Raw genomic sequence first — 12,300 nt, 5'->3', positions numbered from 1 at the left:
GACCAAAGTATGTAAACAAAACAAAAACAGGAAAAGCGGAAAACCCCATGATTTTAAAATTTGGATTGTACAACGAACCGAGACAGGACAAGTTTAAAGTTTTTGAGCTTAGATGGATGTTAAACCTGACAACGTTATAATTAATTTAATAATTATTTAAAATATAAATTAATATAAGTAAAAAAATGAATTAAAATAATCTAAATAAATATAAATATAAATATTTAATTTTTAAATGTCTTTTTTATATTATAACTTTTTTTAAATAAGAAATATTAAATCTTAAGCAAAAATAAATATCTTTTTGATAAAAATTAATATTGTAATCTTTTAATTTTTTCTTTTTATGAAAGCTTATGTCTAAATTATCTCAAGATATACTCAAGCCCATTTGATTATCCAATAAATTGTTTAATACCAAAGCCCATTTAAATATTCAATTATTTATGAAAATTTTTAAAATAAAAAATAAATAAAGGGTTGTGTTAACAGCAGTGGCGGAGCTAAGATTTTAGTTTAGAGGGGGCAAAATTAAAAGACGATATTAAAAGTGCAATTTATCTAAAAAACATTAATCAACAATAATAACAAAATAAATAAATAATTGTAAGCAAATATGAATATATTTCATATTATTAAAATAAATAAACAAAAACAACCAATTCATAGCTACTAAAAAATTTACAAACTGATGGAGTAAAAATATGATTAGTGTTACTTAAAAAATATAATGAATAAATGTTTAAAATTATTTTTTGTGATTGGTGACATGCTAATTTGTAAGACATAAGTAGTAAAATTTGTAATATCTCTAGCATCATTCAAAGATAAAATGTTGTGAAAAGTATCATAAATAATAAAAATAGTGTAAATAATGATATAAAATAAAAATAAAAATAGTGAAATAGGTGGTTTGGTCCCTTCAAGTTTCAATAAGTAGAAGTTTTTTTTTATTTTTTTTATTTATTTTTTTTTTTTCATGTGACTGCTAATAAATAAAAATAAAAAAAAAGGAGCCAGGGGGGCAGGTGCCCCCCCTCGCCCACTCTGGCTCCGCCAGTGGTTAACAGATACCGTAAAGTGCCCGTTAATAACACATTTTGAGTAATTTTTTGTGTAACTTTTTCAACTTTTAACACTTTTTCAGTTTTTAACAATTTTTTTTTTTTTTAATCTCTTTTGACAGTCTTTTTTACATTTTTTTTTTTTTTAAATGAAATATAAAAAAGAAAAGGTTAACAAGTACCGTACAATATTTGTTCACCTTCCTCATAAATAAAAGCTACACGGGTAGCCAGATAAAACATTAAAAAATTGATTAAATAAAGAACAAAGTCCAATAAGTTGGTTTTACTTGGATTCATATCCAGTGCAATACCTCAAATCTCAGCCGTCTATATAATCTAAGGCCCATTAATTTGACACGTTATAACTCCAGCCTGGCAATCCGTGTCTCCCACTTTTTCTTTTCATTTCAGCTACCTGTATTCCTCTTCAGTAAAACTCTTTCTCTCCCACTTCAACTGGGTTTTTCTCTCTCCCTAAAGCTCCATTCTCTCAACCCGACTGTGCTTCCGCCACTCTCTCAACCTCCACGCTTGCTCTATGCATCTCCCTCAAGTCCTCAACCTCTTCATCACCGTTACCAGCATACCCAACCCAGACCCGTCAGCAAAAACAAAGAAAAAATAGCAACTCACCAACTGAAACCAAATCCCCAAACACCTCGTAGAGCACTTTTTAGACCCAGATGAGAGAGAGTGCAAAATGCCCACATTGGATTTCTTGCCGTCGCTTTTGAGTCGCCGACCGTGCCATCCACGTCAGTTTTTGCCGTTAAGTCTACCTCTGCTCACCGTAAACTATAAACAAGTAACTTCCTTTCATTTCTTATTTCGTTTTGCTTCCTTTCATGATTCTTGTTGATTTATTGTGGAACGTTTTGAGATTTTGATAATGGGTATAAAACCCAGTGAAGTGTGGGTGTGGGTGTGTCGATGGCTGAGGACCGGCGGGTGACCGGTGGCCTTACTTCCTTTATCTTCGCTAGATTTGTGAGTTTGGATTGGTGGATGCTGACAGTGGTGGGTGTTTGGCGTTATTAGGGTCACGGTATTATTTTTGTGTCTTGCTCTGTCATGGGTTTAAAGGGAAGGAAAAAAAGGTGTTGTCTTGCTAATGAGTAGTTGGTTGTTCTGAAATTAGACTATGGATAGTCCCTTTAAAGATTTTTAGTGGATGACTTAAAATCTTAATTATGTGAAACAAAGATGTAGTATAAGGGGTTAATTTCAGCGTGCTTGACATCCTTGGGTTTGTGGTTTGAAGATTTGAGCTTTTTTTTTTCTTTTTTTTTTTTGGGAGATTAAAGGTAGAAATCTGAGCTTATTCTTAATAGTTCTAGTATAGGAGTTATTATCTATCATGATTTTTCAAGTTCAGCTGTTAGGCTTGTTCTCTTAAGGAATTATTGCTATTATAATGCCTATGTTGTGGTAGAACATGAAGTTTTCGTAGGTTGGATTGGGAGAACTCCGCTTGTTGCGAAGAGGAGTACATGAATTCTTTAGTCCTGCAACTTAAAATTGGAGCAAGTAGCTTGAATTATTGAGACCCTGGATGTCAATGGCACAAATTGTTGACATAAAAGTGCCATTTGTTGCACACAAACAAAAATCCATCCGAAATTCAGGTTGTGCTATTATAATTTTTAAAATTATTAACTCGTATAATTTCCAAGCCAATGTATGAAGTTGTGTTGGTACTTGTGTTTTTACTGGAAATTATACTTGTCATGGACATTGTATTATAAAAATTACATTGCATCATGCATAACACAGGAATAATATTGGTCTTAGATTACAAATCATTAGGGATTATCATAAAATTTTGTAAACGCTTTGTTGCTGATTGAGTTTAAAAAAAAAAAAATTTAATTAATTTGGTTACTGATGGAGTTGTGGAGATCATAATATTTTGATAATGGGTATGAAACTCAATTGAGTGTTTCCATAATTGAGTCAAGTACTTTCTAAAACTTAAACTTTATCATATGCTCTTATTTATTGCTTTTTCTAAGATTATGACTTTTTTTTTTTTCCAGGATTCTACCACATTAAAGGATAATACAAGACTTTGAAGTATCTTGGATAGTTTGCGGAGCATATTGGAAAACTTTTTAATAGCTTTATGAACCCCTTAGAGCAATTTTTTAGATAGCTTTATGTACAGCTTGTAGCACTTACAGTTTTGTAGTTCGCTTATGACTTATGAACCTACTCCAACTTGGTTTTTATATATGTATGTTTTGAGTAGCTACAAGTTAAACATTGATATATTCTTAACATAATAAAAATTACTTTTACTAAAGTCGTACTTTGATGTATCATTTGATTTTTTTTTTCTTAATCAATTGTAGAGCTTCAAGTTTAACAATTATGATATTTTATTACAATAACAATGTGATGCAAGAAAGGAGACGTAAAAAAGAAAAGAGTTTGCTCCAAGAATGAACAAAATTCTATTGAAATGCACATTTTTATTACAAGACTAAATAACAAGAGTTTTATTGCAATGTACACGACTATAGGCTAAGATTTACTCTTACTCAAAAGGCAATGTCACATGTTGTACAAAAACCAAAAGAAAAATTGTTAACACTTAGTAGAAGAGAGTAATCTGATTGTGTTGCACATGCCAATGTAATTTTATAGGCAGGAATCTATTAAATCTTAAATCAAAAACTTTAGCTGAAAGAGACAATTGTGATCCTTTGAAGCAAATAATGGTTCAGTTTTTCCCTTGTCAAAAGCTTGGGTATGTGAAGTTGAGGACTGGACAATCATGAAGCCATCCCAGCATGCCCTCCAAAGATGCGCCAATTTTAGAGTAGGTCATCATCAATAGCAACAACACCATGTTTTGACTCAACAACTTTAGCGGAATCAACTCCAATCCTCTTATCATTACTTGCCTCCTCATCAGTGTCCAAGCTCACTACCACTGATCATCAGGCATAAAACTGAAATGCAAATAGCATGCCCATGGTTAAATATATTACACTCCCATGTTCATCAACTGTCAAAAATTTAAGATATATGGTAAAAAAGAGAACTTCAACGAGAAAATCATATGAGAAACATGACCTTAGTTGTGGAATGGGGCCCTGCTAAAGGAAAAGTATCATAAACAAAATCAAAATAACCACAAGAAAATCCAATCTATTGACTTCAAAAGAATGGAAGAAACAAAATCCCATGGAAGAAAGAAAAGCATGCTATATAATTATAGTGTTAGAGAAATTGGTTATATTGTGTTGAATCTACTTCTAAAAGAATGCTCATTGCAATGAGCTTGTCAAGATATTTCCCTATGGTTTAATCTGCATTAAGCACTTCATTCTTTTAACACGTCACTTGAGTCTCAAAAACAAGCTAATAATGTATGTATTTTTGAGAATGAGGGGAAAATAAGCTTTTTTTTCCTTGTAAATAAGATTTACACTTAAAACCCCTAAATAAGATTTACAAGGAGCATGCAGATGCTACTAGGCAAAATGGCCAATGGAAAGTGGTTGTGATTTGGTTTATAGAGATCGCTTCTACAAGTTAAGAGGTTGTGATAAGGATTTTTAGAATACCTCATAACTAAGCAACAGAATTTCAAGTTAATGTCAAAGAAAAAAAAAATCCTGAAATTGCTCAAGTGGTACCAATACGGCGGTAACAAAATACTCAAAGGCAACAACAACAACAAAGAAGCAAGGCAATAACAAAAATCAAAGCAAAGGGGAAAAAACAACAAGAAGATTAATACACATTACTTTACCCTTTATAGATCCAGATTTTTAGATTTGTACTCACCTGCTGCATTTTTTTTACACTAATATAAGCACACTCATGAAACACAAAATTCACCCGCACTCAACAACTCGTGTGCACCATGACATGGTTTTACACAATAAAGCACATAAATAGAAACCCATTGTGAAATCAACCCAAATCTAAAAACGCCCATCCAACCACCATTCATTGGTTTCAAATCCAAATAAAAGCTATAACCATAATACATATTTACACCAAGGACACACAAGCTCACCATCAAATAGAAACTCAATGACAGCATATTCAGCCATACCCAAAGCATAGTAATGAGCTGTGATGGTTTTCAATTGAGTTGTGGAAGTACTACAAGTTATAAAAAAAAAACATGTAACCAAAGTGACTACAAATTAAATCCAGCAAGTCTAAGATTAAAGAACCAATTTCATTATAGAAATTATAATTAACAAACTTCATGGTTATTGATCTGCATCTGTAGCAGTTTCTGGGGTTGCCAGGACAATTGAAAATCTCAAAAAGTAAATTTTGTATAATTACGGATTTGATCATTTGTGCTACCCATTTAGTTTCTTCTATATCTAAGGAGTGACACTCAATATGGATCATTCATCACAATAAAATCATCTGTTTAACAACACGTCTACAAGAAGTCTTTTTTTTTTTTGATAAGTAACACGTCTACAAGAAGTCTTTAAAGTCAATATTGTGTAATTACCTCCAAATGGAAATATATGCTGTCAAAATTTTTCTATGAAAGCCTTTTAGTGTATTGAACATTCATGCTTTGGTCAAACAGCTCAAGATTCAAACTTTCTTCATTAGGAGCCTCATAATAAGCCCATTGAATACAAATTACAAGGATTTAGGCATTTTTAAACAATTGACAAAAATGCAGACAATGTAAGACTTGATTTCAATTCATAAGCTAAAAACCAAACACATAAAAAATAAGAGAAAATAAAATCAAATTCAGCAGAAATAAATCAATCAACAAAATTGGGACCCCATTATTTACTTTCCTTCCTTTCCTAGCAACCGAACAGAGTTTATAAAAAACAAATTAAAAAAAAAAAAAAAAGAGATAAAAGGGAAAACCTACCGGACCAGTCAGCCTCTTCCTCTCTCTCTGCTGCCATTCATCACAACCACCACTCACCACCACCTCCGATGGTGGCTTCTTCGGACCAAACTCTCTTTCTCTGTCTCTCAACCTCACTTCCCTCCCTAGATCAAACCCCAAAAGTATCAACTTCTCTCTACACCCGATTCTCTCCAAACCCCAACCCTTGCTCTCGCTCTCTCTCTCTCTCATCTGGGTCTAAAAAGTGCTCTACGAGGCGTGTGAGTGTTTGGGGATTTGGTTTCAGATGGTGAGTTTCATTGTTTTTGCTGGTAACGGTGATGAAGGGGTTGAGGACTTGAGGGAGACGCACAGAGGAAGCGTGGAGGTTGAGAGAATGGTGGAAGCACAGTCGAGTTGAGAGAATGGAGCGTTAGGGAAAGAAAGAGAAACCCAGTTGAGGTGGGAGAGAAAGAGTTTTACTGAAGAGGAATACAGGTAGCTGAAATGAAAAGAAAAAATGGGAGACACGGATTGCCAAGCTGGAGTTATAACGTGTCAAATTAATGGACCTTGGATTATACAGACGGCTGAGATTTGAGGTATTGCACCCCGTGCAATACCCTAAGTATTGCACGGGATATGAATCCGTTTTACTTCTAGACATTTTTTTGGTTTCTGACTTCTGCGACTTTGAGGTCGGTTTTTGTTAACTACGCGATTTAAATAGAGCAGGTAAATCTAGGATTGGAGCTAATAAAGAATGTTTTGTTTTCATTTTTGGGTGGTGTTTGTATAGGACGCGCTTCATGTAAGAGTAGGATAGTGTTAGCTTGATAAATATCTTATGGCATACGTGTATTGGAGGAAAAAAAGGGCAAAAGTAAAATTGATTTTGCCACTGAGGTACTTTTCCTTGTACGTATCAGAAAAAATATCTTCAGCAAATATCTTCCGACCAAAATATGTAAACAAAACAAAAACAGGAAAAGCGGAAAAACCGATAGTTTTAAAACTCGGACTGTCAATGAACTGAAAGAGGAAAAGTTCGAGATTTTTGAAGTTGGATGAAAGTGAACCAAGTTATACTCTAATAACATCATAATTAATTTAATAATTATTTAAAATATAAATAAATATATTAAATTAATATAGGTAGAAAAATGAATTAAAATAGTCTAAATAAATATAAATATCTAATTTTCAAATGTCTTTTTTATATTATAACTTTCATAAGATAAATAAGAAATATTAAATCTTAAGTAAATTAAATATTTTTTTGATAAAACTCAATATTGTACTCTTTTAATCTTTTTATGAAAGCTTATGTCTAAATTATCTCAAGTTATACTCAAGCTCATTTGAATATTCAACTATTTATGAAAATTTTTAAAATAAAAAAGAAATAAAAGCTAGAGGAGTAGCCGGATAAAGCATTAAAAAATTGATTAAATAAAGAACAAAGCGCAATAAATTTTTTTTTTCGAATTCAAGCCCAATAAATTTTTGAAGTGGTTGACAATTGACACTTGACAACATGTATTTAGTTAAATTTTAAAAATAAAAAATAAACAAAAGCTAGAAGAGTAGCCAGACAAACATTAAAAAATTTATTAAACCCAATAAAATTTAAAAATGGATAATTACAGTAAACCCACATGTGGTATGATCTGTTTTCACTTTGCCTATCCGTGATTTAATCATTTACACTTTACCTACTTAAGGTTACTTTTGTTTGAATATATATATATAAACAAATTTAAGTATTCCATTATTCCATTCTCTTTTTCTTTTTTTGGCGGAAACGAAATAATTTGATAGTGAAGAATAATTGGATTCCCCACTATGCCCATTATTATCTCTCCCCCTTTTTTGTTCTTTTTCTTTTTCTGTTTCTTTCAACCAAAAAAAAAAAAAAAAAACTAAACTAAATAAAGTTTTGAAAATACCTTGCATCATGCAAAGCTATCATACACTACAGTACGGACCTGAGTAACTATAAAATTGAAGAATTATGCTGGGACACAACTTTTGGCACAAATTTATGCTACAACTCGCCATGTGGCGACTTGTGATTAGTATTGTGATTGATAAGGGTGTGTCTCACATGGCCCATTGACATATCCTTATCAATCACAACTTGCCATGTGACAAGTTATAACACCAAGTTGTGTTAAAAGTTGTGTCCCTAACATAATTCAAAATTGAAACGTGTTATTTCTGCCACATACTGTAATTGAGGAAATTTGGAATAGTTTTTATCAGGCGCATAAATTGTGGGCAACTTTTTGTTTATAAGTGTTTATGGGCAGTGCAATGCAGGCTTATTTTCCACTCGAGAAACTAGCAAATTGCTGGATTCAAATATAAAACATTATATACTTTATATTGTAATGCCTCGAAGGATTTGGGTCGTGACATGTATACCTCATGTATCAAGATGGAGCCCAAAACTTCAGTGCACATACACATACTTAGATCGACATATAAATAGATTATAACTAGGATTTGCCACATATTGCAAGCCACAAATTACATGAAGTTAATAGCAACCCTGCATTACAACGAGATGATTAAGTGGTTATAATTCTCAATTTTTGGTTAATATATGACAAATAGCATCAATTATTAAAGTTGGATGTAATTGCAAGAATCAAACACTGATATCTGCTAGAAGCATCTAAAGAAACTGTCATTGCAAAGAGAGTAAGTATCATTGCTATATTTCCCTTCTTAACAGATTCAATTTGTAAAGTTCGAGCTGTTATTACTGATCCAAAGCCAAACCATTTAAGTTAACCTAATCAAAAAGGTTAATTCTAATGGATGATAGCGTTTTAGCTGTCATACGATCAAATTTCGGAAGTATCATATAGTGGCAATTCTTCACTAAAATTAATCAATCATTAAAGTTAAGAAAGCTACAAGAATGAATGGAATGGAGCACTCAGACAAAACATAACTGGCAGTCTCAGGTACAAACAAGAGCCAAAGGAGATCAAATACATTTCCAAGATCTAAAATTCCCATAGTAACAGATACATAGTTATTTTCCACTTTTGATTAGAACTATCAAATTGTCTGAACAATTCTTCAGGCCCTTTGGTTAATCAATGAAGTATTGCTTAACTGTTTATGATTGTTTTTATGAAGCTTAGATCAGAAATTAAGACCTAAAACGAAACTTGATAGATTGAGGCCTCTATCTGAATCAATATTTAGTATCTAACATTATCACCCTTTTTCGTAAACAGACATTTTGCACCAATCTCATACACTTACAGAGAAGACCCTCTTTGTGATGGAGATTAATCATAAAGTGAGAGATAGCAGCTACTCGGTTGATTTTCTCTTCCTTCCAAGAATGGAAGCTTTCTGAAACCTGGGGCCACCCATCCGCCACTTCTTAAATGCTGCCATAGAGGATTGAGCTGCCTCGTACACTAAATATGCATCACCAGTAGACAACCAAAGTAAATTCACAGAATGAGGATATAAGGATGGAAGTGCTTAAATATGTAACAATGAATCTCACAATTGGTTTCTTCTTTTGTCAAAATTGTCAAGTTTTTGGAAGCTGCTGTAAATGCTGCAGTGTGTGCCTTGGTGAGGACTTCCTTGTACCTGCTCTTAAATGCAGATAAGAGCAAAGGTCCAATATTTCTAGCACCAACCCTGTTGATCAAAATGAAAAGAAACTATATGTATTCTAGTGAGGCAATATAAGGAAACACACCAAGACTACACTAGGTCTTTATATAAGTGTATGTAAAGAAAGATAGGTGTGCTGAGAGACTCACAGTGGTGCTATCTTGCATCCAAATTCATAAAAGAATGGACATCGAGATCTCAGATCCACACATGCAGAATCAGCCTGGATTTCCAGCCTCGTGCTGTTATCAAAATACAAACAAGTAAATTATAGATATCACAATTTCAACAAAAATCTTAAATCAGTCCACAAAACTAGCATATGGATTGGCAACATTACAATTGAGTTGATCTCACCAAAGTCCTACAAGGGCTTAGAAGTAGTCATATGATATGGTTATAGTTATAACTTGGAATCATCACATAGTTGTTTATTAACAACGGATAAACAAAATAACTATAGAGAAGTAAGAATTTAGTGATGAGATCTCAGGGCCCAACATCAGGTTGAATTTTGGCAGCTATAGACGAGACCTTTGCAACAAAGGCTCCAATCACTACAAGTTTAACAAGATACCGCCAGCAAAATGCTTCTCCTATAACTCAGTCCTCTCAAATCAAAATATTAAAATGCAGTAGAAATGCCACTAAGATCTACTATGACCATTACTTTTGGTTGAAGCTAGTGGGGATATTCATTGATACTGCTTGTCTCTGTTGTAACTCATGAGCAAGCCAGAATGGAAGCTCTACCTTGGAACCCACTTCAACCTGAAAAACACACCCAACAAAGTATCAGAAACAGTAATTGACCATCCACTCTGACTCAACTCCAGTTTGTATGAAACTTACACAGTCTGTTTCAGAACTGGGATCAATTCCCACCCCAGATGCTGCCTTTTGGAATATAACTGCAACGATCTGTAAGCAAGAGCAGAACACGTAAAATAGTTAGATTGGGAATTTGGAAGCAAAACTACCCAGCGTAGGATGACATGAGTTTCAACCTCTTCATCCGTAATAATATCATCAATGTCATAATATTTTGCCATCCTTGACACCTCTGCTCGCTGCTCTTACAGTGTCTCTTTACTCATTAAAAGAAAGATTAATGAGGACCCAATTGCTGTTTTTTGAGCTCAGAACCATATAGCTACTGCCAAAACCTCTTTTCACTGAATCAGTGAAAAACTGCAAAGGCGAAAAATTGCCAACATTATAACCAGGAAAAAAAAAATCTAAATTAACATGTATTCTGCAATCAAAATAGAAAATCATTACATGAAGTCATGAATAATTAACATATTTACAAAATAAAATTACAACCCAATTTCATGAGGAACCAGTTGCTGTTTTTTTGAGCTCAGAATCATATAGTTACTGTCAATTTCACTTTCAAGCTGTTTCAATTTTCCAGCATTGCAAAATTCATAGAATACCCAAATCCACAAAAAAGACTACGATTTGAATTCCGAAACAGGTTTTGGCATGGATCTAAAAGACATGGGATTCACCAAATTTTGATCAATCACATACACAAGGATTTGAAATTTAACAAAATTAAAAAAATTCTTAACTGAGGACGAGTTCTCACACTGTGTATGAGGCATTTCAGCAAGCACTTTCCACGCAAGAATTATCAAAGAAAACATATACACACAAATGACAAAGTTGAAATATAAAGCAGAGCTAAAATAGATCTCAGCTTCAAGCAAGCAAATCCAGCATAGAGTCAACAAATTGTTGGGTTCTGATTAGCATAAAATGGAAAACTACATAATTATAAATTCATAACAAAACCATGAATTTTTTATATCTGAAGTGTGAGAAAGAAACCCTAGAATACCAAAATTAAAGGAGATCCGTAAGGTAGAGATTGAAAAGGAAAAAGAGAGAGAAAATGTTGATTGTAGATGAAATTAGAAAAGTTTATGCAGAGAATTACCAGAGATCTTGTTCGTCTTATGGTTTCACTGTGTGTGTCTGAGAGAGAGAGAGAGAGAGAGAGAGAGAGAGAGAGAGCGTAAAAGGGAGGGAAACTCAAAAAATATAAACACGAAACGCGGGGAGGGGCGTTTGTTTTATAATTGTGACATTATTGGTGCCTTTTGTCTTAAGTGGTATTTCCTATTTGACTAAATTCTATATTTTACCAAATATTTGGGGATGTTTTTATTTTGATCCCCTTAAATTGAACTTTTTTAAAAATTTTGTCTCATTTTCAAAACGGTCTACTCTAGGGTTTTTTTTTTCTTTTTGAACATCAAAATATTAAATATTGGGGTGTGGGGATTTGTATGGTAAATGTCTTAGTTTGATACATCTTTAAGACTAATATGTTTGTTACAGTGCCGGCTGAAGCTATAGGCGAGTTAAGCGGCCGCCTAAGGCCCCCACCGGTAAGAGGCCCCCAATAATAATAATATATTATATAATATTAGTTTTTCATCTAAAAAAAAAACCGTTTCTTACAAAGAAAAAATGACTGAAATGACATGAAGAGTAATCCCATCACCGTCATCAAATCTTGTGCTCTGCAGTTCTCATCTGAAGAAAAAAAAAAAAAAAGCCGTTTCTCACAAAGAAAAAAGACTGAAGGGGGATGAAGAGTAATCCCATCACCATCATCAAATCTTGAGCTCTGCAGTTCTCATCTGAACAAAAAAAAAAAAAAAAAAAAAGGCCGTTTCTCTGAATTGATATGAAAGCTAATCTCATCACTAAATCTTTAGCTTGCAGAGGAAAAGA

At 33.1% G+C, this 12,300-nt stretch overlaps 1 protein-coding gene across 1 annotated transcript; it reads right to left on the bottom strand.

Moving 5' to 3' along the window:
• Positions 1–8,873: 8,873 nt before the first annotated feature.
• Positions 8,874–11,607, bottom strand: LOC142640942 (DNA replication complex GINS protein PSF3-like). The gene is made up of 7 exons (XM_075815274.1): positions 11,498–11,607; positions 10,560–10,743; positions 10,405–10,473; positions 10,223–10,323; positions 9,702–9,794; positions 9,437–9,576; positions 8,874–9,344 (listed from the first exon to the last, which is right to left on the bottom strand). The coding sequence occupies exons 2-7, from the start codon at positions 10,602–10,604 to the stop codon at positions 9,235–9,237; spliced, it is 558 nt and encodes a 185-aa protein (XP_075671389.1). The 5' UTR covers positions 10,605–10,743; positions 11,498–11,607; the 3' UTR covers positions 8,874–9,234.
• Positions 11,608–12,300: the final 693 nt, after the last annotated feature.

Source organism: Castanea sativa, chromosome 6 (genome assembly GCF_040712315.1).
Source record: "Castanea sativa cultivar Marrone di Chiusa Pesio chromosome 6, ASM4071231v1".
NCBI lineage: Eukaryota > Viridiplantae > Streptophyta > Magnoliopsida > Fagales > Fagaceae > Castanea > Castanea sativa.
This window is presented reverse-complemented; position numbering and strand designations above follow the sequence as displayed.

Coding starts and splice junctions, on each gene's coding strand:
- LOC142640942 (XM_075815274.1), bottom strand. CDS start 10,604: ATGGCAAAATATTATGACATTGATGATATTATTACGGATGAAGAG. Junction 10,474..10,559: donor ATATTATTACGGATGAAGAG/GTTGAAACTCAT, acceptor TCTTGCTTACAG/ATCGTTGCAGTTATATTCCA. Junction 9,577..9,701: donor GGATGCAAGATAGCACCACT/GTGAGTCTCTCA, acceptor TTTGATCAACAG/GGTTGGTGCTAGAAATATTG.